The 27,750-nt window shown below is 36.6% G+C and overlaps 2 protein-coding genes across 2 annotated transcripts; both read right to left on the bottom strand.

Annotated features, from left to right (window-relative positions):
* Positions 1-774: 774 nt before the first annotated feature.
* On the bottom strand, positions 775-9,960 carry hkdc1 (hexokinase domain containing 1). Its single transcript, XM_056257190.1, has 18 exons — positions 9,842-9,960; positions 6,773-6,935; positions 6,461-6,609; positions 6,062-6,181; positions 5,795-5,890; positions 5,517-5,616; positions 5,135-5,318; positions 4,731-4,886; positions 4,261-4,494; positions 3,836-4,140; positions 3,370-3,518; positions 3,088-3,207; positions 2,752-2,847; positions 2,415-2,514; positions 2,088-2,271; positions 1,606-1,761; positions 1,128-1,361; positions 775-1,041 (listed from the first exon to the last, which is right to left on the bottom strand). Exons 1-18 carry the CDS (start codon positions 9,902-9,904, stop codon positions 891-893), a joined length of 2,760 nt encoding a protein of 919 aa, XP_056113165.1. The 5' UTR covers positions 9,905-9,960; the 3' UTR covers positions 775-890.
* A 1,621-nt stretch (positions 9,961-11,581) lies between these two features.
* Positions 11,582-27,233, bottom strand: supv3l1 (SUV3-like helicase). The gene is made up of 15 exons (XM_056257189.1): positions 26,869-27,233; positions 26,635-26,712; positions 26,320-26,427; positions 23,861-23,975; positions 23,540-23,708; positions 23,341-23,452; positions 20,414-20,491; positions 19,720-19,811; positions 19,347-19,527; positions 18,578-18,671; positions 17,904-18,123; positions 17,740-17,820; positions 17,466-17,642; positions 12,479-12,627; positions 11,582-12,327 (listed from the first exon to the last, which is right to left on the bottom strand). Exons 1-15 carry the CDS (start codon positions 27,137-27,139, stop codon positions 11,943-11,945), a joined length of 2,310 nt encoding a protein of 769 aa, XP_056113164.1. The 5' UTR covers positions 27,140-27,233; the 3' UTR covers positions 11,582-11,942.
* Positions 27,234-27,750: the final 517 nt, after the last annotated feature.

Genomic DNA, 27,750 nt, shown 5'->3' with positions numbered 1-27,750 from the left:
ATATTTTAAAATGTAATTTAATCCTGTGATGGCAAAGCTGAATTTTCAGCATCATTACTCCAGTCTTCAGTGTCACATGATCCTTCGGAAATCATTCTTTCTAATATGCTGATTTGTGCTCAAGAAACATTTCTTATTATAATTAATGTTAAAAACAGTTGTGCTGCTTAATAATTTTGTAGAAACTGTGCTACATTTTTTCAGGATTATTTGATAAATAGAAATAGAAATCTTTTACAACATCATAAATGTCACTTTTGATCAATTTAATGCATCCTTTCTAAATAAAAGTATTAATTTCTAAAATCTCATAATTCACAATCTAGAAAAAAATCTTTGAATTTTACTCTAATTCAGCTCTACTAGTCAAATAAAGACGTTGCTTTTGAAAGTACAGTATCAGTTCAGTTCCTAATTTAATTTGGGTGTTTGGTCTCCAAGCTTCTCAGACCGCATCACAGAGCACTAGAGCAACATACGGTCATGACATTCCATCGCACACAGCCACCGCCCACTTCAGTTTGGCCTCTGTGAGTCTTTCACTCTGACTGCCCATGCAAACTGCTCACTGAGTCCGAACAAAAGGACAACAAGAAAAAAAGCCTTCAAAGAGCCAATGTACAGTGAGAGTGAAACCATGCTGAACACAGTGAACGTGAAAGCGATGTTTATTGCACTAATTAATACATTAAAAATAATAATAACAAAAAAGTAACAAATGAACATCTCTGTCAATGTCCCTGAATGCACTTTTTTAAGCAATTTTATATGCAAGCAGCAAAATGAGATTTCATGAGATTCATAATTTGATAAATCTATATAATTACTTATAGAAACCCTGTACTCTTAAAACAACAAAAGCAGCCCTCCGAGGAACCCAGTCCGGGCGTCTAGCGAGGTTCTTGTTTCTCTCCATGATGCTGCCGTGCTACAGCCGTGATCAGGGCCGCCCCTTTCCCACTGCCATCCTCTGATAGGATAAAATCCACCTTACAATTGGGAGCGAGCTCTCTGACAGTGTCCTTTAAGAACGTGGAGAAGCTGTCACGAAAAGCGACATGCCAAGATTAGGATATGAATCAAACACTGATCAAATGCAAGTAAATGTTCTGCTAATTTTTACTTACTGTGGATGTAGCTTGTAAAGGGTGCCGTCCACTCCCACAGTAATCTCCAAATGCTCTAGTCCACGGTTCTCTCGGATTTTGTCTACAACAGCAGCCATTCCCGCTCCACAGAGCTGAGCTGCTCGGCGGGAAACGACTCCGCACACTTCCTTCACAATAATACTGTCATCGCATGTGCTGTTCAAGCCCAGATTCTGCAGAATGGACCTCACTTGCAGTAGCGCCAAACGGTCACTGAGTAAATGGAAGAAGCCAAAGCACGAGTCAAATTAAGTGCATTATATTACATTTATTCACTAACTTCCAGTTAGAAGTTTTTTTGAAATGCCTATATTATTAAAGGTGCTCAGTATTTTCCCCCCACATTAAACAACCTGATGAAGCATACATGAATGAACAAAAATATTTGGGAAGCTGAGCTCAGTCACGTGTGACCAATATATTCGATAGGCCTATATGTCAGAGACGGTTAATGTACCTCTCAATCTGTGAGAGGAACTTGGTCTCAAAGATGCCTTTGGTCTTCAGTCTCTCTGTGATGCGTCCACGAAACAGAAGACCACGTTTGGTGAGATCAATGAGAATCTGCCTTACAATCTCTCCCAAATACATTCCACTGGTCATCTTTTCAAACCTGTAAATAAGAGGATAACACATTAGATTATATTTGGAAAACTTGACACATCTTTTTTATTTTATATAAATACTTCTTGCCACAACAACAATTTAACAAATCCATCAAAAAATACATTCCATGACAAGATTCAATGCCACTTATTTTTGCTGTTCATTACAACAGGTTGCTAACACTGTTCCTATGCTTTGAGAAAATCTTGATCGTATACTGCCTCCATGTGGACAAATGCAGAAAACCTGCATTGCATTTGTCTTTCACAACTTTCAGATAACAATCGAAAAATAATATCACTGTCTAAATCGTCTAAAAACGGTAATCTTTACCTTTGTTTTCCTGCATTGAGTGAGCCTTCGTCCACCTCTCGGTCATATCTGGTCCGGATGTCCTCAATATTATCATTTTCTCCAAATCCACCCCACTCAGTGTTTATACACATCTGCCCTTCATCACCCTCCACAAACTCGATGTTCTTCATCTCCTCCATGTAACACACATTGCTGCCCGTTCCTGCAGAGTTAAGATTCATACGTGTTGACATGCTGAATACTGTGATGCTTCTTTTTGGTTTATAATCGGCAGTGAGGTTGTCAGTTAAAATACAGCTTCACTGAAATACCACAGAAACACCTCGGAAATACATTAATACTTACCAGCAATAAGACCAATCTGACATTTAGGGTCCTCATATGCACATGTCATCATTGTGCCAACTGTGTCATTCACTATAGCAACAATATCAAGGTCAAATTCCTAAAAGAACAAATTAAATCATAACCACGCCAATACAAACATCGGTAGCACAAAATAGTTTAATTCAAAAAAGAGGATTATAAACTACAATATATTTATTTACGCAAAAATATAAGCATTGAAGCCTGAATACTCTTATTATATGACAATAGAACATTAATATTGATGATGGTGCTTCTCTGTAAGTGGATGAGAGTGTCATCTGCAAAAACTATGTGATGTTTGCTTTCCCCTCACATTTCGTCTTTTAATGGCCTCTCTCAGCATATCCACAATATCAGAGCCCTCACAATCTGTCGCTTTGAAGCCTTTCGTCCAGCAGACCAGATCTCCCTAAACAAGTAGATGCAAATGGCAAGGACTATCAATTGAGAGAAGCATTTGTCTGTGCTTTAAGTTTAAAAGGTTAGTTCACCCAAAAAGTATTGAAAGTAGTTTCAAACCCATAAGACTTTTGTTCATCTTCAGAACACAAATGAAGATCTTTTTGATGAAATCTGCCCTTTAAACCTCATGATAATTATATTGACAATTGAAGTGACCTCTGATAATCCAAGGTAGATGCTTTTTTACCTTATCAATACCTGTCTGACTGCATGGGAAAGAGAAGGTGAAGCCAAGAGGCAAACGAGTGTTCTTTATTCCCATATAGTCCAAGAAATCCGAGATACACTGAACTATGTGGTCAAACAACTGGAGGGGGAAAAAAAGAAAAAAAATTGAATCAGCTTAAAATGTCTTGTGAATGTTACTGATACATTTTTGCACTCTATATAGTATTTTGATGTTAAATATGTAATACCAATGTATTCATTTGCACCAAAATGATTATGTTTTTTGTTCATAGTGCTTCACCTCCTCTCCTGTACCCTGCATGATCTCCAGTGGGATGGCATAAATCTTGTTGTACATCCGGACTGAATTCCGCATACCAGTACGAATCTTAACCACCAACACACGGAAATTGGTTCCACCAAGATCCAAGGCAAGGTACTTTCCTCTTTCTGTGAAACAACATTCAGTGGCATAAAAAGTTTCTTAATGAGTCAATTATCATGTTCAGACTTCAAATTTAAATTCAAGTTTCCTATTGAATATACAAATAAAATCTAAATAATAATAAAAAGGTCTCCAACATCCCCTCAAACCAACATAGGACAAGATGTTTGAAGAAGGAATGGATGTTTAATATAATATAAAATAATATAATATGTAAAAGAGATAAAAATATCAATAGTGTTAACAATAAATAATAACTCTGAATTCCCCAAAGATGTACTGTTTACAACATGATTGCTGTAAGTAGGCAGTTTCCCTTTACCTGTCCCATCTGGAGTCCTGTAAACATATGTGGGCAGCATTTTGACTGATGCGGTGGGATGGGAGTCTTTCTTCAAGCCTCGTTCCAACTCCACATGCATCTTCTTCTTCACTTCCTGGAGCTGTGTGGAGTTCAAGGCGAAGGCCGCAAGGGTATCATCAATCTCCTTGCGTTGGGAAGCTACTCGCTGAGCCACTGCAGTCACCATGGCGGCACCTTTTGCACTGCCACTTTCAGACAGCACAAAACGGACATGACAGTCTGACACCAGATGGCGGACCACCTTGTGGAGCCTCTTGGGATACCTTTAAAGATACAGATACAAGTATTAAACATTGTGGATTTAAAAAAAAAAAAAACTTCTTCCATCCAATTTCGTACTTAAAACCTCCTTGGGTTTTACATGTGAAGGTGAACTGACGTACTGCGGATGTGTTCGGTAGACCGTCCCATCCACTCCTACAGTGGTCCGAAGGCTCTTCAGCTTCTTGTTTTCTCTGATCCGTGTCAAGATGGCAGCCAAAGCGGCAGCAACCAGATTAGCTGACCTGAAGGACACGATGGTGCAGACATGCTGGACAGCAATGCAGTCATCATCACTGGGATTAAGTCCCAGGTCTTCCAGGATCTCCCTGGTGTTCTCCAAACCGCCTTTATACCTGGAAACATTCTCAGTTAGAATATGTACATTTAAACCCCATCTACACCCGCCAGATTATCACAAACCACCAAAATCCAGATTAAGCCAGCATTTATGCTGAATCATGGATGTGTTTTTAGCAGGGAAAATTCCTAATATTGTCACTAACTTAATACCAATAGGTTGCCATAGGATTCCTCATAGCTAATTTAACCCATCTAATATTTGTTTATATTTGTGAGCATGTAATCTTACTGTTCAATCAAGCAGATATGGTTGGTCTGAAATGTTCCTTTGGTCCTGAGAGCATCACTGACTTGGCCATGAAACAGTAGACCCTTTTTGGCCATCTTCAGCAGGATGAGTCTCACTAGCTCTCCCATGTACAACCCACTCACCATCTTTTCAAAACTGGTTACAAAGTTGCAGAGTTAGGTAATACATAGACTACAAAACTTAAAGAGAGAAAAAAAATGGTTTTAAGTGCACACATCATTTGGGAATAGCCTTCAGTAAGTGTGGAATAAATCAGAAATGCCCAAACGTTTTACTACGAAGGGTCAAAAACAAAACTTGATTGGCTGAAAGTAAATGTTGCCCTGATTTGGGCATCCCTGTGTTAAAGCAATCTAACGACTTGCCCATCAATAAGGACTTACAGCTGTTTTCCTGGATTAATTGAGGCGGCATCAATTTCACGGTCAAAACTTGTGATGAAATCATCAAGCACACCATCATCTCCAAATGCACCCCATTCCGTATTAATACACATCCTGCCTTCATCTCCTTCCACGAGATCAATGTGACGCATTTCCTCCATGTAACACGCATTAGTACCAGTACCTGCGGAAACAGATTGCAGCAGTAAATCAAGCCTTTAATTTGACTTATTACAAGAGACAGCTTCCTTGCCCTCTCATTTTTGCAGGATTCTTATGAGGGATTCCCTTATGAAGCAATACATATTTTGTGTGTTTATATTTCATTTTAAATCTAATGAAAGAAAATTGTCCAGTCCAAAAGTGTCCAATGAGGTCTTACCTATAATAACCCCCACCTCACAGTTCTGGTCATCATATCCACAGGTCATCATGGCCCCCACTGTGTCATTGACCATAGCCAGGACATCCACGTCAACATCCTACACACACACACACACCGTATATTAAAGAACTCAATTGCAAGTAGAAGTCATGAACACAAATCACCAATACCAGCTGACTACTGTGTTATGACTTCTACCTGGAGTAGCACCAGTTGGTTTCTACTTTCTCATTTTGTTCATTGGAAATGATGAGCAAAGAAAATGGTATTCATACCCCAACTTTACGAATGGCTTTCCGTAATGACTGCACCACATTGGTCCCTTGAACACCTCTCAGCTTGAAATTCTTGGACCATGACAGTAGGACACCCTGTGTCAACAGACAAAATCGGTCAACGAGGAGATCGACTCATATGAATGTCTATTTCACTGGTTTATTGATAAAGAAAATCCACACAATATCTCAATGACCTGAGAACCATGATCCAATTAAAACAGTTAATGTGAAATTTTATATAAACATGTCAGAGTTCAGTTGTACCTCATCTATTTTTGACTGCGCACATGGAAAAGAGAAGGTGAAGCCCAGAGGTTTTCTTTTGTGATTAATGTGGTGTTTCTCTAGAAAATACTTTAAAGATCCTGCCACATGCTCAAAAAGCTGCAAGAAAAGGGAGGCATTCAAAATATTTAATAAAAAGGTTAAATATATTACTTTAGAATAATCTGCCCCCTATCCATGTAATTATCTACAGTGACTTACATCCTAAGATCAGCTGACATTTTAAATACTATAAACAATAAGAGAACTCACACCAAAGTTTATTCAGTCTTTTCTTGTTAACATCATTATCATTTATCATTATCAAAACTGGAAACAACTTATAATCTGCAATGGATTCCTTACTGTTTTAACTCATATTTGTGAAGCAATAATCACCTCTGTTCCTCTGCCATTAAGGATCTCTTCAGGGATGGGAAAAGTTTCACTTTCCATCTGGACTTTCCCCTTCCCATCTTCTGAAACCTTCACCTGTAGTACTTTAAATTTTGAACCCCCCAGATCCAGTGCCAGAAACTCACCCTTCTCTGCAGGAGAAACATATGGGACCGAATAGATGTAAAGCTATAATGAACATTAACAGATTTGAATGATTTAATATTACTCAAATGCAGTGATTCTACAGCTTTTTTTGGTGTGAAAATGGTTACAATAGTAACCATGAAGTGGTCATGTGTCATGTCAATGTACCCGAGCCATCGGGTGTTGAATAAACGTGGGTCGGGAGCATCTTCACTGCAGCCGTAGAGTTACTCTCATTTGACAGTCCTTTCTCCATCTCCAGCCGAAACCGAGATGATATGTCCACCAGCTGTTCATCTGACAGGCGCATGGCATACAGATATCGGTCTACCTGTTGAGAAACACAATTATTTTAAACACTACAAGTTGAGCTCTCTTCTGTTGCCTGCCGTCGTTTCCTTCACGCTTTCTTATTACATACATTTAATGAAACAAAATACTGGGGAATAAGTGACTGAATAAAAGGGTAAACAAAACTGAGAAATAAAAATATTACAAATGACATTAACACATTATTTAACAACTATTTACAACATAAAAATCACCAAGCAAAAAATAATACTAATATTATCAGTGACGCATGCAATTAATTATATGACACAGTGAAAGATAATGTAGGCGTTTTTCTTGAGATAAAAATTATACTGCTGTAAAATAACTATCCGTGAAGAATGTGGACATATATGATCCTTCATCCATATATGAAGGCTTGCGCATGAAATTAGTTTTGCATACAAATTTTAACTGTCTCTATGGTGTTCTTTGTGAAACTAACAGTTTATTTATATGCAGAACCTGTCAAAAAATTTGGATTTTTTTTTTTTTTTAAATGTTTTTTAAAGACGTCTCTTCTGCTCACCAAGGCTGTATTTATTTCATCAATACAGTAAAAACCACAAGATTGCAAAATATTATTACAAATTAAAAGAACTGTTTTCTATTTGAATATATTTTAAAATATAATTTATTCCTGTGCTGGCAAAACTAAATTTTCAGCATCATTACTCCAGTCTTCAGTGTCACATGATCCTTCAGAAATCATTCAAAAATGCCGATTTGGTGCTCAAGAAACATTTCTTGTTATTATTATCAACCTCGAAACCAGTTGTGCTGCTTAATATTTTTTCAGGATTCTTTGATCAATAGAAAGTTAAATGACCAGCATTTATTTGCATTCATTTATTAATTAAAGCATTTATTAAATAGAAATCTCTTGTAACAATACACATTTATTTACTGTCACTTTTGATTTAATGCATCCTTGATGAACAAAAGTATTAATTTCTCTTTTTTAAAATCTTACCAAAAATGTTTGAATGGCATCATTGTTTACACAAAAATATTAAGCAGCACAACTGTTTCCAACATTGATAATAATAAGAAATGTTTCTTTAGCATCAAATCAGCATATTAGAATGATTTCTGAAGGATCTTGTGACACTGAAGACTGGAGTAACGATGCTGAAAATTCAGCTTTGCCATCACAGAAATAAATCACATTTTTAAATTATTTAAAATAAATTATAATAATATTTCACTATATTACGGTTTTTTTCTGTATTTTTGAACAAATAAATGCAGCCTTGGTGAACATAAGAGACTTCTTTCAAAAACAAAAAAAAATTTAATGCTTCCAAACTTTTGACAGGGACTGTATATTTTTATGTATTTATTGGACATTTGAACGGATAAAGGAAAAGCTGCCAAACAAGTAACCACATCCCAGCTAACACAGGGATCGTTCTCAGAACTTTGGCTAATGTTCTGGCAAGGTTCTCTCAAAGTTATTAATAAAGGTTCTTCCAGTAATGCTAATAGAATGTTTGTTCAAAGTATCTGGGCTGCATTTCCCAAAAGTATCATAAGCTGTGATCATACAGACCATTGGGAGCACTGGTTCTATAGTCAACTTAGGCTTATGATGGGGGTGTAGCACTGTGGTAGAGCGCATGCTTTGCATCTGTGAGGTCCTGGGTTCAATCCCCAGCATCTCCAGGCAATGTGGTACCTTCAAATGAACACTTTGGGGCAATTGTGGCCTAATTGTTAAGAGAGTCGGACTTGTAACCCGAAGGGTCTCAGTACCGGCAGGAAAGGTAGGTGGTGTGAGTGAATGAACAGCAGTCTTTTCGACTATTAACCACAACTTGAGCAAGGCATCTAACCCCTAATCGCTCCCCGGGTGCGCAGCAAAAAAATGGCTGCCAACTGCTCCGGGTGTGTGTGTTTGATACTCACTGCTGTGTGTGTGGACTTGGATGAGTGAAATGCAGAGTACAAATTCCTAGAATAGGCCACCATACTCGGCTACACATCACGTTACTTTACGGAAACTTTAATAATGTTCTCAAAACGTTAGCACAAAAACATTATATATACATTGTTAATGGAGCATTCAGAGAACATTCAAAAGTAACGTTCATATGTTTGGTAAAATGGAATGTTCCCTTAACGTTTGTGTTTTAACGCATACCCAAGAAATGTTCAAAAACATTTAAAAATAACTGGTCATTTTGAACATTCAGAAATACCCTTTTTATCATTTAATGGGAACGTTATCAAAAAGTTTTTAGAACATGTTTTGTTAGTTGAAAAGGAACTCCTTCAATACAGCTTAAAACGCATCCCAGGATGTACCTTTGCTCCCTATAATTCCCATCCTTCCATGTGTTATTTTATCACTTTGATAACTTAGTAAAGAGCAAGTAGGTGTGTCCAACCCTTAGCTGGAAATGTATAATAGATGAATAGTAAACTATTGAAAGAATGGGGGATTAAATACAAAACATTAAAAAATATATTTTTTAAAATACCAAAAAAAAGCCAATGACCAATTGGCTACAACAAAATAGTCAGTTTAAATTACAGCTCACAACATGGTGTGAACTTTCATGGAGATGAAAATCAATTCAATAAATGCAGATGAGGAGGTCAAGGTCCTTTCTTTCTCCTCATGCTGTCTGTTATCTGCCCACAAAAGGCATGTGTGAGAAGAGTTAATGATTCCACAGGTCACAGTGAAATCACATTCATCATCAACACTAGGCAGCATCTGACAACACACTGACGGAGTTGGACGCTTACTGTCAGCGCAGAAAATCACAAAACAGAACATCAGACTGAATAAATCTATACTTTATCAAGGCATACAGGGCATTATTTTGTAGAAAATATCATATTCTGATGGAAAGTTTGTCTAAAACACATTAACAAATATAGAGGTTTATAAACAATCACCTTCTTGATCTGATCCTCCTGGAGCTTTGAGAAGTAAAAGGACAGCAAATGGACTGCAAACATCTTGACTTCCTGAAGCAGGTGGTTAACCTCAGAAAAAATGTGATTTATTATTGAAAAACAAAATCCCCCTGAATCCTCAGGTGTGACTCTAGTATGACTGAGAAACTTTTCTTCTGAGCTTGTATTTCACTGATCCAGAGTTGTGTGCTTGCTTTCCCCTCCCCTTTCACGGCTAAATAATTAATAGCTAAGCCTCGTCCGGCCCCTCTGCTCTCCAGTCTCTCCTAGCAATGTGTTTGGATTCACTCCAAACAGCAGGAGCACCTTAAAACAATCATGAGCGAAACAATAGATCAAAAAGAGTCCAATCTGTTCGGCTCGAGTTCAACATGTAAACATCCTTCATAAGAAAGTTAAAGATACAGAGAGAAAAACATGTTAAATGCCTTATCTGCAGTCACCAGGACAGATCTGACAGGATCAATGCGAGGGTATTTCTGCCCAGACGATACCAGGCCTTCTGTTTGTAACTGTAACGTATTAAACATAACCTAAATGTGCTGAAGTTATAGCAACACATTAAAAAATATTACTTTTCTTCCTAAAACCAAAGGAAAATGTTCAAAGATTAAGATGTTGCTCAGGGGTTTAGCTAATGGGGTTACCATAGTAACAGACTGAGATTAACTGGGGCCTTTAGCAAACACTGAGTAAATTGATCTACCTAACATTTTTAACACTTCATTTCTTTGCTGAATCATTCATCCTGAAGAAATGACCCAGCATCACCTGCAAACTCATGCTATCAGCTGTTCCATTTTAGTGGATGGTTACAAAGGTAATGGTAAATTTACCAATTTGTAGACAAAACTGCCCTAATTGTAATTTTCACAAATAGGGCACAAACAGAAGTCCCTTTACTTAAAGGTATAGTTCACCCAAAAATATATATTTTTTCTCACCCTCAAGTTGTTCCAAACCTGGATGAGTTTCTGTCTTCTGCTGAACACAAAAGAGTGTACTTTGAAGAATGTCGGTAACCAGTTTATGGACCCCATTGCCTTCCATAGCATTTTCTTTCCAACTATGGAAGTCAATGGGGCCCTTAGTTGTTTGGTTTTCCATATTCTTCAAAATATCATCTTTAGTGTGGATTTTTAGTTTATTTTTACAACCTTTAACCTAGAATTTCATCAATATGTTATTATTACATTATTATTCTTATTATTAGTGGACTTTATGCTTATTATTAGTGGACTTTATGCTTGTTTAATTGTTATTGAATGTTTATATATAAACGTATTAAAGTTTAATCATATTTCGACCGTTAAAACACACACACACGCTTTTACAGTCTATGATTTAGACATGTCCCACATTATGGTAAAAGTGTTGCAAGACTTAATTAAGAATATCCATTTTCTTTTTAAAAAAAGAACAAAAAATTTGACATCAGTTTAACTTTTCCTTATTTGTAGAAGGAAATTACAGCATAAAGTAAATCTGTAACATATGCACTGATATTTTTAAACTGACCCTTACACCACCCTCACCTGTACAAGGCTGTTGCAGTTAGATGTACGGTGACGAAATCGCTCCATGTTTCAGCTTTAATCATTCATTGGTCAAGTAGTTTTCCTAAAATAACATCAGACTGCATTACCCTGCTAAAAATAGAAAAGGAGTAAATACAAATTATTGGTTTTTCAACGACAGGTTCAATACTCTGACAAGAACTCTAGGTCATGTGCAGCTTTACTTTTTTTTGGTCATGGGAACCTGAATTTCTCTCTTTTTCTGTATTTTTAAAATAACATTGTCAGCAAAGAAACATTTTTCTGTGGTTAGGCAACGGAGAGCTATTAAAAATATCAATATAATTTTATTGTAACATCCAAAAGTGTGTGGGACAGTCCCCTTTTTGACACTTGATTATACATTACTGTGAATTTTTTTTATTATTAGTAAAATAGATGTCAAGCGCTCCATAAATGGAGAGACAACCTTTACATCCAGTTCAGAACATCAGCAATACAGCCATATTGTTCTCTTGATCTTCTAAAAGTACAGAAAAGTCCATGTTACACAGTGTTAGTGTTCACTTTTTCTTTCTTTTCCCTTTATTTGTTGAAACAAAGTCATCTCCATGTTGGCTCTGCTCTCTGACCCATTCTTTTTGCAGCTGCTCTAACTGCTCTTTTGTCAGTAGTCCATCCCGCAACAACCTGTAGCTCAGTGAAGAATCCGACGGCCTGAGCTCTTTTCTTTGATTATGGGCTTTTAGCACTCGTCCCCTCCTCTGTGGCAGTGTGTCTGAATCAGGAAGTCTTATAGAGGCTGTGGTTTCTGCAGAGGCAGATTGATTCTCTGTGGCACGGATAAGCCGCGTGATGTTACGCACGCCAACCTGGATGATTCTGTCCAGTTCCTGTTGGATCTCACGGATGAGGTAAGCATCTGGGAACATGTCCATGAAGCGATAGCTGCAAGAGGGAAGCAGTCCAAGAGGATTCAAATTGTGGATGACATCAGTGGAAAAGGGACACTTTTATTTAATGCTTTCTGATTTAATGCTAGAATTCGAAATAAATATTTCCAGACGTTCAGGTTCATCTTTAGGGAAAAAAAATATACCTGAGCCAAAGGTAAAGATCTAGCACATCATGGACAGCCTCCAGGTGAACCAGGTCCTTGATGTTTTTTGGAGGGGCCAAAGGCCAATTCATATTTCGACACACCCAGTCGAACGTCAGAGGCTCATCTCTGCTGAACTGTCTGGCAAACTATAGAGGACAGATTTTTACAGCATTTATTAGACATTTATATACTATTAATATTTTCAAGTGTTGCTATTGTTAACTAAAACTACAGCTATTAAAAATAATTTACAGTAATTGAAATAAAGCAGAAATAATAATAATATAAATATTAGATGAAAAACGTATTAGATGGCAACTAAATAAGTTAAAGGAGAACTCCGGCGCAAAATGAACCTTTGGTCTAATTACACATTGTTACCTAGTCAACCGTTATCTGAGATTTGTTTTCATGATTATCGAATGTAAATAGTTTTATCTCTAAAAACAGTTTAGCCTATAAAGCTAGTATAACGCTAGTATATTGGGCAAAGTGTAATGACAAATAAAAATCGCTTGTTAATACCACTAACAAGGCTCAAAATAGCCCCACACTAACACGGTAGCATAATGAGGGTCCCTACCTTCAAACCAAAGCATTGAGAACTTTGTCAGTGTCCAGACAGTTTAATAAGAAGATATTTTAAACATACAGTCAACTTCGCGTATACAGACAGGAGCCATCTTTGAAATACAGTCTTTACCAGTCGATCTACGAACACCGATCCAAGTGCGCTGGTGAGATGTGAACGAGCTATAAGTTGTGATAAGGTGAGCGCGAACAGCAGGCTTGGATCGGCGTTCGTAGATCGACTGGTAAAGACTGTATTTCAAAGATGGCTCCTGTCTGTATACGCGAAGTTGACTGTATGTTTAAAATATCTTCTTATTAAACTGTCTAGACACTGACAGGGTATCTGCACACTTTTTAAAGTCAATTTTAAGGCTTTTTAAGACCTTTTTAAGACCTGAAGAAATCAAAATTAATACCTTACATTAGGGGTGCGCAATATTGACAAAAATATGTCTCAATATTTTCAAAGTTTTGTTGATGATAATTAGATGTGTCATGATTCTGCCCTCTTGTCATTTCATTTCTCTAGTCTTGAGGCAGGATCATGACAGACCCATGTTTTGTGTGCAGGCACATGGCCTTGATTTTGGGTTGTGTGCTTGTGTTGTCTCGGTCTCTTTCCCCGCCCCCTTGTTATCCTCATCTTGTCTTCATTGCCTGATCAGTGTCACCTGCTGTCGTTATCTGTTCTCCCTTTATTATCCCCTTGTGTTTGCTGTCTTGTGCTGGTTCATTGTGATTGATTGTGTGTGTATCCACACACGGTAATACTTGTGAGTACCTTGTCTTGAGTTCTGTCTAAACAAAGAAGTTTTCTTGTTATAGTTATTTCGTTCCTATGAAGTTTTATGTTTAAGTCTTAGTCTATTGTTGTTAGTCTTTTGCTTTGCCTGTGCTGTTTTTCCCCCCTCGTGGGGTTTTGTTTTCCCTTTTTGTTATCAATAAACCTTGTGTGTCAGCAAACTGTCTGCAATTGGGTTCGTTCCTGAAAATCCGTGACAGAATGATATTTTACTGATTGTGTTTGTGTACTGGTACCATGGCTGGTTTAGACCTGTTGTTGACAGCTGACTCACGAAGATATTCATATTTTTCATTTTCTATGCAGTGGTCAGTTCACAGCAGTGAAAGAAATTAACATTTTTTATTAAAGGGCAATATTTGCAACCTTAAATTGAGTTCCAAGGGCATTTTCACCCATATATGGACTTTTTTTTTTTTTTTTTTTTACTTAGAGATATGCATCACCTTTTATGTCAAATTCTAACATTCAAATTAAATTATATTAGAATAATAACACAATACCACTGTTACCAGTTAAATTAAATCATTAAATCAAAATTCATCTTTGCAGTGCAGAGGAGACTGGCATCAGAACTGGCATTAATATATTTATACTCCATTTACAATTGCATAAATAAAGCTATGATATATTCAATTCTTTCAATTCTTAATTCAATATTTAAATATGAACTGATTTCTAATTGTAACATTTTAATTACAGGGTACTTTAAATGTGAAACTAAACCCGCCAGTAGGTGGGGGCAAGTCACTGTCTCAGGGAGTCATTCATTCAACCGATTTGTTCAAACGGCTGATTCGTTCAGGAACTGCAAGTGATTGTTCATTGAATCGTTAAAATGATTCGTTCAAAACGCGGATTTCAGTCAAGAAATCATCGCTGTCTTTTGCATTGAGACTCTGCTACGGTTTCATTTTGAAATTCTCGTCAGCGAAATAAAGGGAAAACAAACAATATTGACAATATTGTTTATAAAATGTAACAATGTTAATTTAACTGTTATATAAAATAAATATCATATTTGCTATTGTGCACGGGAAAACAGCCCTCTTGCTGATGTAATATTGTATGATAACAACATATGATATAAAATACAAAAACTTTATACGTCTATTAGGGAACATACCTATAACTGCACTGACACATCACGCAGTGAAAGCAAGCATGAGAGACAAATGCGATGTCAGCTCGCAGTGCGCCCTCGTACATAGTTAAAGTAAAACAATGATTATATCATAATAGACAATACACATCGCACACCACTACGCACATAAAGAATGAACTTACAATTGAACTGAAATTAACCAGCTTTCTTCTCCTCTCCTGCTGTTTCGCCTGCAGGAGACAGACGTAATGCTGGCGCGAATGTGACGCGAAATGTCACGTGAACGAGCAAATCCACAAAGAACGAATTATAAATAAAAAAGTACGCTAATTAGATAGTTTTAATTTGGAAAACATTTAGATATGTCTAACTCAAATTGCCATCGAAAATTTAAGACCTTTCATAAGTAAAAATAAGACTTTAAGACTTTTTAAGGCCATAAATTTTTCAAATCTAATTTAAGACTTTTTAAGGACCCGCGGACACCCTGACTGACAAAGTTCTCAATGCTTCGGTTTGAAGGTAGGGACCCTCATTATGCTACCGTGTTAGTGTGGGGCTATTTTGAGCCTTGTTAGTGGTATTAACAAGCGATTTTTATTTTTCATTACACTATGCCCAATATACTAGCGTTATACTAGCTTTATAGGCTAAACTGTTTTTAGAGATAAAACTATTTACATTCGATAATCATGAAAACAAATCTCAGATAACGGTTGACTAGGTAACAATGTGTAATTAGACCAAAGGTTCATTTTGCGCCGGAGTTCTCCTTTAACGTTGAAGTACTAAAATGACTAAAACTGAAATAAAAATGAGAACTACAGAAATATACAAAAAAAGGCTAACACTTTCCAATAAGGCTCCATTTATTAATCTTATTTGATGTTAATTTCAACATTTACTAATATATTATTCAAATAAAAAGTTGTATCAGTTCATATTTAAACAGTCTTAAAGGAACACTCCGACTTTTTGGGACTTTAGCCTATTCACCTTATCCCCCAGAGTTAGATAAGTCCATACATACCTTTTTCATCTCCGTGCGTGCTATAAGTCTGTTTGACGCACCCACCGCTAGCCTAGCTTAGCACAAAGACTGGATGTAAATGGTTGCAGCTAGCATACTAATCCAAATAAGTGACAAAATAACGCAAACATTTTCCAATTTACATGTTGTGATTTGTATAGTCACAGAGTGTACAAAAAACTACGTCACATGAGACACAGACATATTTTAACAGTATAAATACTGGGAACTATATTCTCTGAAGGCGAAGCACTGCTACTTGGGCGGAGTAATAACCGCAGCACCTGAGACGCGCCGTGGTGAGGAGCAGAGAGTTCGTTCAGAGTTTGGGTACGGTACGTCTCAGGTGCTGCGGTTATCACTCCGCCCAAGTAGCAGTGCTTCGCCTTCAGAGAATATAGTTCCCAGTATTTATACTGTTAAAATATGTCTGTGTCTCATGTGACGTAGTTTTTTGTACACTCTGTGACTATACAAATCACAACATGTAAATAGGAAAATGTTTGCGTTATTTTGTCACTTATTTGGATTAGTATGCTAGCTGCAACCATTTACATCCAGTCTTTGTGCTAAGCTAGGCTAGCGGTGGGTGCGTCAAACAGACTTATAGCACGCACGGGGATGAAAAAGGTATGAACTTATCTAACTCTGGGGGATAAGGTGAATAGGCTAAAGTCCCAAAAAGTCGGAGTGTTCCTTTAACTAATGGAACCTTATTATAAAGTGTTACCAAAAACTCAAATTACAAAAGCACATGACAAAATAAAACAAATCAAAAAATATAAAACTGAAAATATAAAAATACAACCCATTCAAAATATTAATAAATATTATAATAGTACATAATACCTAAAAAAAAAATACTATTAATATTGTTAATTACAAAAACCTTAACACAAATTTGTACTTGAAAATGTTACAATATTATTAGTATTAGTAGAAATTAACTGCTAAACATTTCTATATATTGTTATTTTCATATTAGCTACTGCTATAATATATAACTAGTATAATTTCTAGAATCTTACTGCAAAGTGTTACCACCTTTTTAGATCATCTAATTTTTTTATATACTTTAACAAAGTATGCCATTAAAAGAAAATAATATATAATAAAAGACATACTTCCATTTAAACAGAATAGCTGTTTCCACTGTGGCACAGCAGCCATGATAGTGACAGGGTTCCCTCACCATTTTTCAATTTAATATCCATGAATTTTCAGGTTGTTTGTGATTTATAGCAATGATTTTTATTTTATTTTATAAAACATAATAGAAATTACTATTTAAGATTTTATTCATTTTCATGCTTTGCAGTGATAATGTAAGCACAATTTTCACACGCCATTTCCGCTGTATTATAAATCATTTCTAATCAAACCAAATTGGACAAATGGCTACGTTTTATATTAATCCTCAGTAATCCGTTTTCCACTGAGTTATTCAGGTTGAGCTGTCAGGTGGTTCGCTCACCTTGAGAAAGGATGTACAAACGAAGGGCTGCTTCTTGTTGATGGGGGCCGTGCAGAACACATAGCGGGAACGCAGATTCAGTGGGATATGCTGAATCATATCCGCCAAGAATTTGAAGTCATCGATGTTACAGACAAAGTAAAGTCCATCCACTTGTGCGAGACTCACAAATATATCCTGTACAGAGGAGCAGAATGGAAACGGAGTGATTTAAATGGTGATTACCACCAGTCAGTAAAATTATAATGTAAAAATGTTGAATATTTAGACCTACAATGAGGTTTGAGAGAGTTGCATGGGGAAGATGGTAGGCAAACATCTCTATCTGCTCCGCTGTGGGGTGTAATCCTGCCATCTAAGAGGAGAAATTAACAAATGATAAAACCTTTTTCCAAACAACAAATTGTTTACTTTTATAATAGATAAAACTAGCCTTACCGCAATAGGGTCAACAGGCTTCCCCAAGATCTCCTTTAAAACAAGCAAGTCGTCCCTTTGCATAGTAGTGACCTCACCCTCTTTAAACACAGAGCTGAAGCGTCCCGCTCGACCAGCGATCTGCAGCGCCTGTGACGTGGAAATAGTGTCTAGCTCCTTCTCCCCCTTTTCATTCACACTGGGTTTTACCAGAGAGTTAAAGATGATTCTCCTAATACTCCTAAAGGAAGTATAGTATCATTAGTCCTTAGAGTCCAAAGGTTTGAGAACCACTGATTTCATTTCAGGGTCTATAAGAAAGTGGGAGAGGGTCATGAAAAACTAAAATACAAAACATGTTTACTAATATGATACCGGTTCCACCTGACCAACTAAGTGTCGAGGTGTCCATGAACAAGACACCTAACCCCAGCTGCTCCCGACAAGCTGGATGGCGCCTTGCATGGTTGACACCGCCGTCGGTGTATGAATGAGTGAGTGAATGGGTGAATGTGAGGCAATTTGTAAAAGCGCTTTGGTGGCCATTGGGTCTGTGAAAGCGCTATATAAATGCAGTCCATTTACCAATATTATATATATATTAATTCAAAATATAATTAATGACCACCTTAAACCTTTCTAGATTGATTAAGTGTCAAAATGTAAGATAAGGTTACTGGAAGGAAGTTACTCACAAGTTCAAACCCATTCCAATTGCATCCGTGGCAACAAGGATTTTGCAAGGGTCGTCTGGATCATTAAACTTCTTAGCTTGAGCCAACTTGGTGCCTGTAGACAAATCAAAATATTAGCTTACTTTCCAGATCAAATAAAACCAGTAGGGGGGGTGGGGGGGAGACGCTATTATATCTTCTGAAAGAGTACAGAATCTTTGGATCAAAACACAGGCACAAAAGGAGCAGAAACAAGCGATAAAAGCATTGCTTTGAAATGAAAGGGTGGAAAAAAAAACTTTTTATGAAACTTACCCACATTCAAGTATTCATAATAAAGAATGCATGAAGCTAGAATAAACATTTGGTTACACTTAACTGTAAGGTGACATACTTACATTGTACTTCCTCAAATAAGTACCGAGTTATATTAATTGACAACATGTACTTACTATAGAGTTAGTTATAATGGAATTATACATAATTTACTGTTATTACCATAGTAAGTACATGTAGTAACGTGTAACTATGTCAACTTAAAAATAAAGTGTTACCAAACGTTTTTGTTGTTGCTGCAGTTTGAAATCACAGGATCTGTTCTTTCTTTTGCATGTTCAGATATTCATACAGCAAAATATTCTGGGGGCCATGAAAGTTTTGTGAAAATGATAAAAAATGCAGGCAGTGGCTGGAGATCTTTTCTTCTTTTTTTTTACGCTGATGGAAAAGAGTTAATACAGACAGTTCACGAAAATAAAACCAGATCATAAATTTACCATGTGGAACTTACCAGGGGGCAAGCTGCCATAAATGACGGCACACTCCAGGCCACGGATTTCTATCTGTCGGCTGATTGAGTAGATGTCATTTTTGCTGAAGCACACGATGCAGTCACCAGGCTTTAGGTTATCTAATGATTCCACTGCATGATTTGAGATTGAAAAGGGGGTCAGCCTCTTATAATTATGCACCTTAAAGACAAAAGGGCATATTATGTCAAACCACACTAATGAGCTCAATATCTCACAACATTGGGCAAACATTGAAATATTTCTTCAAATCAACAATTTCACCCAGGCATTGCATTTACTAAGCAGTCAGTAACTAACTAACATAACTAAGCAGTCAGTAGTCTTTCCAACAATTCTGTATCTCTGACTCACCTCAACCTCTTCACCAGTGGTGAACATGAGTTCAGTGACAAACTCAACTGCTGCAGATTCTCCACAAACATGGATCTCCTCGGCACACAAACCTATTCAGAAAGAGAAATGCATCTTTAACATTCCTCATTCAACATGTTTAAATGAAACTACAGATTTGACCATGCAGATGAAAATGAGTATATTATAGTATGAAAATAGTGAGTTTAATATTTGTAAAGTAGCAGGCATTTAAATATTATTAATAACTTGACACTAAAGATTAATATGAGTAGGCACAATCCAACTGAGAAAATAAAGTGATAAATTGGCTACAGTGGGGTTAAAAAAAAAATCTAAAACAAGACCACTGATGAAAATGCTTCTAATTTGCATTATTTAATCATTTAATACATTCGTTTTCATTACAAATTATATTATCAATTTAGTGATTTGGGTGAAAAGAACCTAATTTCATTTTGATGAATTTCAGAATTTCTCAGTCAATGTCACGAATTTGCATAAATTTAATTAGTGACGTAGAATGATACATTTCTTATTTATTTTGACATAACCAAGTTTTACATTTTTTCCCTAAAACTTAACGTAAATCGTAAACGTAAATCCCCAATGATTAATATGTACCCAGACTTCTGAGACCCCACTATGTGTGTAAATAAATAGTGTTTCTACTGAAAAGTCAAAGTCAACCCACCAAGAAGAGCTCTGGTCCAAGCCCACCCTCTGGAGGGATCTTTGATCATCTGAATCTCATCAATGACTGCCACTTCATCTAAACAAAATATTCAAACAATAATAATATTGTTTTATTTATACAGTACTTTCCAAAATCTCAAGGTAGCTTTACAGTCAGAATTATGATTAATGAACAGTCAAGTTACACAAAAACCTATGTATATTTATATTTAATATTTATTTATATTTCTTTGAATATTAAAGTATATTTTATATTTGTTTGTATATTAGCTTGCTTAAAGAGGCTATACATACGAATTTTCATGTATTAATCGCTTTTTTATAGGCAACGTGTGAACAGTTTGTAACGAAAGGAAAAAAGAGACCTTCCCCGACTTTCTAGGTTGTCTATGAAAGCCTGTAGACAGGACGTTTTTGCCAGGAAAATCAAAAGGATGTGACATTTGTGTGCGCTCCCGAGAGCCTCTCTTCCTATGACACATGAATGCTTACAATCAGGATAAATCGCCAAAAGAGCCATTCTGTGATATCAATGTGTCATGCAAAGAAAAGGGATTGGTTCAAACTATAGTCTCACATTGCCAGATCTATATAGTCTATAGTTTTAGATATAATTCATAATCAAACGATCGGAACTGTCAAATTTTGTGAATTTAATTACAAATTAATTAGACCTTAGTGAATTAGAGCTTTGAAATTTGATGGCCGAGCGCGGGCGGTAATGCACTCACTCTGTCTGTGCGGGTTGCGGGAGAATAAAACGATTCGCGGGACTCCCGCAAACTAGAAATATCTATGAATAAAACAAAAACTAATAGATTTTTATTCATCTGTTGCAGAAAAGCAACAAGAACAACTAAAACAAAATAGAAACGATTTACAGACCAGAGTTTCTATTCATAACATGTTTGCAGCGTTGAGCGATGTAGCCAAGCCAATCACAGACATGTGTTGATTTCTTGAACGCAATGGCCAATCAGAAGCATTTAAGATGGACTCCCCTCACCGCTCAAACGGACTTTTTGTTTAGTGCTGAATTCTGTATGCTGGCAAATCCTCTAATTATAACAAGCAAATTGTGGATATTATGAAAGATTCATTGTGCAGTCAGCTTCATTGATAATAACAGATGTGTGAGATGAACTGTCAGCTTTTTAGGAATTATTAAGGGAGCGCACTTTGCGCGCATTCAGTCATGCCAGACCATGCACGCAGTAGCTGCTTGCTTTTATGTTAAATTAACAGTGGTTTGTGTGTTAATGCTTTAATAACAAATAATTTATCAGGAGCATTATGCTGATGTGTATGGTGGAGACACGTAGGCTAACTTGAAAGTATTTGGAGGTACAGAAAAAAGTCTATTTGGGCCCAATCTAAGGTCTACGGTGAATTGCAGAGCTGGTGCAAACTAGGGATGGCCCGATACCGATACTGGCATCGGGGATCGGGCCGATACTGTCCTAATATACTCGTACTCATAAAAATTCCCCGATACCATGCACCGATACCACGTACATTTTGCAAAACGAAACTGGCCGCCGCGAGTGCTTTGTCGAGGTGAACTGAGGCATAGGAAAGTATAATGTCGGCGGTTTGGGCTCATTTCAAGATAAGGGATGATGACAACAGCAAGGCAGACTGTGAGTTATGTTCAGCTAAGGTGTCGAGAGGAGGGAAAGAAAGTACATCGTTTAACACCAGCAATCTAATTAAACATCTGAAGACGCATCATAGATCTGATGGCCGAGCGCACGCGCGGGCGGTAATGCACTCACTCTGTGTGTGCGGGTTACGGGAGAATAAAACGATTCGCGGGACTCCCGCAAACTAGAAATATCTATGAATAAAACATAAAAACTAAAAGATTTTTATTAATCTCTTGCAGAAAAGCAACAAGAACAACTACAACAAAATAGAAACGATTTACAGGACAGAGTTTCTATTCATAACATGGTTACAGCGTTGAGCGATGTAGCCAATCACAGACATATGTGTTGATTTCTGGAACGCAATGGCCAATCAGAAGCATTTAAGATAGACTCCCCTCACCGCTCAAAACGGACTTTTTTGTTCAGTGCTGAATTCTGTATGCTGGCAAATCCTCTAATTATAACAAACAAAGTGTGGATATTATGAAAGATTGATTGTGCAGTCAGCTTCATTGATAATAACAGAGATGTGTGAGATCGCGATGAACTGTCAGCTTTTAGGATTTATTAAGGGAGCGCACTTTGCGCGCATTCAGTCATGCCAGACCATGCACGCAGTAGCCTGCTTGCTTTTATGTTAAATTAACAGTGGTTTGTGTGTTAATACATTTATTATTTTACAAATTTTTATTTATTTTTTAGACTTGTTAAAACAAGCAGAGAAGAAAATAAAAACAGTCTTCTAACCTGTGTTCTAAAATAGTCGTCTTCTTTTCTGGGAGCCTATTACTTTTGCGGTAGAAATATCGGTATCGGTACTCGGTATCGGCAAGTACACAAATGTAAATACTCGTACTCGTATCGGTTTGAAAAAAAATGGTATCGGGCCATCCCTAGTGCAAACATATCTACATAGCTATGATCAGATGCTTTCTTAACTGCTGTTTTCTCACCGCTGTAATTTTTTTTGGCAAGTTTATTTATTAACATTTTTTATCTAAACGCCGCTCTCAGCAGTGTGGGCTGCGTCTGGATGTTCGTTAACAGTATATCGCTGCAAAGGTATTTCACAGTTCTTTGCTTAGAAGTAAAAAGAACTTTGCTGTGAGTATATCGGGGCCTTGAATCCTGTTCAGTATCTTATACGTTACGTCTGCACGAGTGCGAGCACAAGCACTAATAACAAGGGTTTCTGAATTCTACATACAGCCTCTTTAAGATTACCATCAAGACTCAAGTATTCTCACATTCAAACGAGCATGTTCTCTATACTCACATGGAGTTGTGACACTGCACATCTCTATCGTAGAGGCAATGTGGCCAGACGGTCTTCCTTGAGGATCAACAAATTTTCTCTCTTCTCCTGTCACCAGATCACACGGCACTCCCTAATGGGAAACCACACATAAGCGGCTCTAACATCCACGACTAATGCAATTACCGGTACATTAAAAAGGCTAAAGAATGAAACTCACTGCATCATTACTCTTCTCATAGATTTCATGGGCCAGTAGCTTTAGAGGTCCACAGTAAACTCCAGACTTGGCTGCTAGGTATCTCTGGATGGCATGATAGGTCTTACCACTGTTGGTGGGTCCTGCATGAAAAACAATCTTTCTTTGAATAGCTCTGGCCTCTGGATACCTGGAACACACATTTTTGTTCAAAAGATTGTATTGGTAAAAAATACTAACAACTGTAATGACTGTTTCATGGTATGGTGTCAGAAAACTTTAGTAAGTGCAGATGAGAAGGTTTACACTTTTGGTAAAATCAGAGAATGAAACTCTCAGTACCAGTTTGCTGGGACCCGTAAGTCACTGATCTTGCGTAAATCGTCCATACAGTCCAACATGGGAAAAATCTGTTTGGCATGTCTCATAAAGTAAGGGAAAATATCATCTATGTGCCCTGGAATGAGGAAAAGGAAGATTAATAGATGGCTTTTCTTACACTGTAAAAAATTACCACAGTAAAAGAAAAAAAAGACATTTCATGTAATTTTACAGTAAAATACTGTCAGTTTTCTTATGCACATTAGGGTTTTATGCATCATCTTATGTTGTTAACCCTCTGATTATCTTCATTTAGGGTCTACACTTGTTATCTTTGGGGTCTCCAGGGACCCCAGACAATAACATTGCATTTTGTAACAGTATAATAAAAAATTTTTTACAAATGTAATTTTACTTTGTTTATTAATGTTTTTACTCAACATTTGTGCAGTTTTTGGAGGATTTTTGATATTTTTTAAATTTCTAAAAATAAATAAATAAATATTTAAATAAATAGTTTTTTTTACAAAAAACAGCATTTTATGTAAAATTCACTTTATAAAGGACCCAGATTTCTAACTTTCATTTATGGGGATAACATGGATAATTGTACATGATTTAATGTAAGATTTTTGCCCTTTTTTTGGAAAATGAAGTTTTAAAATAAAAAAATTCACTTTAACCACTATATTGCTATAGAGCTCCATTATATGCTATTTGCTGTTTGATTAACCAAAATACATCTTTTCACAAGTTGGATTCAGTTGGATTCATATATAAATATTTTAAAATCAAAATTATAAAAAAGAATTATATACTTTTGGTCAAAGTTTAGCATATTTTGTATTAAGTTTAGCATATTTTGTATTGAAAAAAGTTCTTCAATAATGTTACTTTATGATTAGAATCAAACCTGAACAAGATGTTACAAAAAATCTTGGAGTCTTTAGATTTTATCATTTATTTCAATTATCTGTTTTTAATATAATTCTATCATTTTTAATCAACGTTTCAGTTACAAACTGTAACAGAACAAAAAATAACAGAAATGAACAGTTATATTACATATTGAGAAAAAAAAACAAAAGTGCAATGAACTGAACAGCAATAACAAATGATCAAATAAAGCAGTAAAAAAATAAAATGGTTGTAATATAAAAATTATTTTGTTAAAAAAAACTGATTGGGAAATTTTTGTTTTTTGAACAAATAAGAACAACAATTGGTGGTGCACTGGAGGTGTTCACGAGTCAGTGCACTGCAGGCAGTATGCGTAGTACGTTGCATGACTTCTGCAGACACACATTCTGTGTGTGTGTGTGTGTGTGTATTTTCGTTGTGTCAGTGTCACCAATTTATATTTGTGGTGGTTCTGCATTTTATTTGACAAATTATAAGACTTTTTTTATAGCCTTACAAATGTATTTCTGTGTGTATGTGTGGTTGTGTGTGTGTGTGTGTGTGTGTGTGTGTGTGTGTGTGTGTGTGTGTGTGTGTGTGTGTGTGTGTGTGTGTGTGTGTGTGTGTGTGTGTGTGTGTGTGTGTGTGTGTGTGTGTGGCGAGCATGATAATTTTGCATTGTGGATGTTTTTTACATTGTTGGAAGTGTGCCATTTCATTTCTGTCCATGTGATCTGCGTTGTTTCTGATTTTGATGATGAATATTATATATTTACTATGCGGGGTCTCCAGGGACCCCGAAGACAACAAGTGTGACTATTTTTTTCACGGCAACATAATAACAGATATCATTCCAATTTTTCTTTTCTTTTGTAGATCTATGAAGTGTTAAGAGCTGTAGAAAGTTTCATACCATTTGGACAAAGAGAATTTTTTTTTTAATTTGACCAAAAGTCATTTGCGGGTTAAAAAGACCCCAAAGATAACCAGAGGGTTAAAGGAATAGTTCATCCAAAAATGAAAATTAGCCCCTGAGGACCCATGGAGACGCGTGGAGCACTTTAAAAATGTTTAGATGCGCTTTGATGGACTTCCAAAGACATACAGACATTCACTTCCATTATGAAGCTTGGAAGAGCCAGGACATTTTTAATACAACTCCGATTGTATTCGTCTGAAAGAAGAATGTCATATACACCTAGGATGGCTTCAGGGTGAGTAAATCATGGGCTAATTTTCATTTTTGGGTGAACCATCCCTTTATATTAATGTTTGTTACGTTATTTTAGTTTCATGTGTGTTACCATGATGATGCTTTGTATTTGTATGACACTGTGTGCACCTTCTATCAATACTTCCATCAGTTTGTAGAAAAGCTGCTTATGATGAACTTTGATTGATCATGTAGCTTTTACAGTGTTTTTTGGTGGTTGTTAGTGTATTATAAGGGCACAAAACAGATTTTAGTACTTAAATAGGTTGGTATATTCACATTGTCAGTTAACGAAGCATCCAATTTTTTTTTAAAGTTTTTACAGTGTATGGAGATTGTCAGTTAAATGTCTGAAGTAAATACTCACCAGCTCCACAGCAGATGTCACTAAGAATGATGTGCAAGTCAGCATTTAGTGCGTTCATTTCCAGCACATATTTCCTAAAGCTGACAAACGCTTGATGGAAGAGACGAGCTGTCGAAGAACAAAGAAACAATAATGCTCTGATGAGAATGATGCAACAAACCAAAATGCTTTGTAACAAACAAAATATACAATAGTATCCCTGACATACTGCTATGTGTCTATAGTTTTTAGATGGGCACAATGTGACCCATCATGGTTGACCAATGTTAATTAAGTAAGATCAGGTAATAATAATCATTGATCCATGATTCTCACCATCAAGTCCTTGGTCAGCAGCCAGTTTTTGCATCTCTTTCCTTTTGTAGAATCGATTCAGTACTTTGAGGATTTCACCTATTAAAACCAGTTGATAAAAAATATCAGATGTATTTCTGTTGCAATAGTTCACCAAATGTATAAAAATCTATAAAAACACCAGGACAGAATGGCTTCTCGCCAGATCCTTAACCCGTCAATGCGATTGTACAATATTCTAATAACATAACATACTTTTGTCCAGTGGTTGCGTCAACTCAGCACCGATTGCGGCATCCCAGACTTCATCACTTTTGACGGTGAGCGGTATAAACAGTGATGTGTCCAGGGGTCTCGATGAGTTGTCTGAAGATGAATGTCTCCTGGATAATTTTTCAGACGTCCTTCTTGTTGGATGCAGTGAAGTGTTGTTTGCTACTGAAGCAGCGGAGAAGCTTGTGCTAGCACATACCCGGTATCGGATGTGGCAACGCGACAACAAGTAAATACAGCGATTTACAGACATTTTTAGCTTCCGTTAATCACGTGCAGCTGGATGAACAGAGTAATAAAAACTGACAGTAGCACAATTCATATTATAAACTTAATGTTAAACATAAGTTCATTTCAGCAACAGCAACAGTCCCACAACCTATTATGACAAGGAGGTCAAGTTCCCCTCAGTGACAACGTGTAGAAGGACCCAAGATTTTGTGCTGCCCGAAGAAAATGCCTGTTTTTTATCTCAATATTTATTCAAGTCTTAAAATCAAGATTGGATAAATTTAAATGAAATGGATAATATGTGTATAGTAGACTGCAATATCATGAGAATACGTTCGTTATAAAATGTGCAATCTTGAAGGATAATCATTTTGGGATTGTGGGTATGACAGGCATGTGGTACAAACAGTTGTAATGACATTTTGTCAATGATATTTGCAGCGCAACCGAAACTGACCCGTTTATTCTTTATTCGTTTTAATGATGTTACTTTCTTATAGCTCAATCACAGCCGCTATGAAATAACTGAGAATGACAACATGAAAGCAAAAACTGAGCACTTGCAGTCCGTTAGTATGTTATGTGATGATGACGTGAAGGATCGTTTTGGTGCAAACTGATTCAGGAATGAAC

Source organism: Rhinichthys klamathensis, unplaced genomic scaffold (assembly GCF_029890125.1).
Source record: "Rhinichthys klamathensis goyatoka isolate OS25496 unplaced genomic scaffold, OSU_Roscu_1.1 h1tg000135l_1, whole genome shotgun sequence".
Lineage (NCBI taxonomy): Eukaryota > Metazoa > Chordata > Actinopteri > Cypriniformes > Leuciscidae > Rhinichthys > Rhinichthys klamathensis.
Note: the sequence above shows the minus strand (reverse complement) of the source record. Positions and strands in the feature narration are given on the sequence as shown.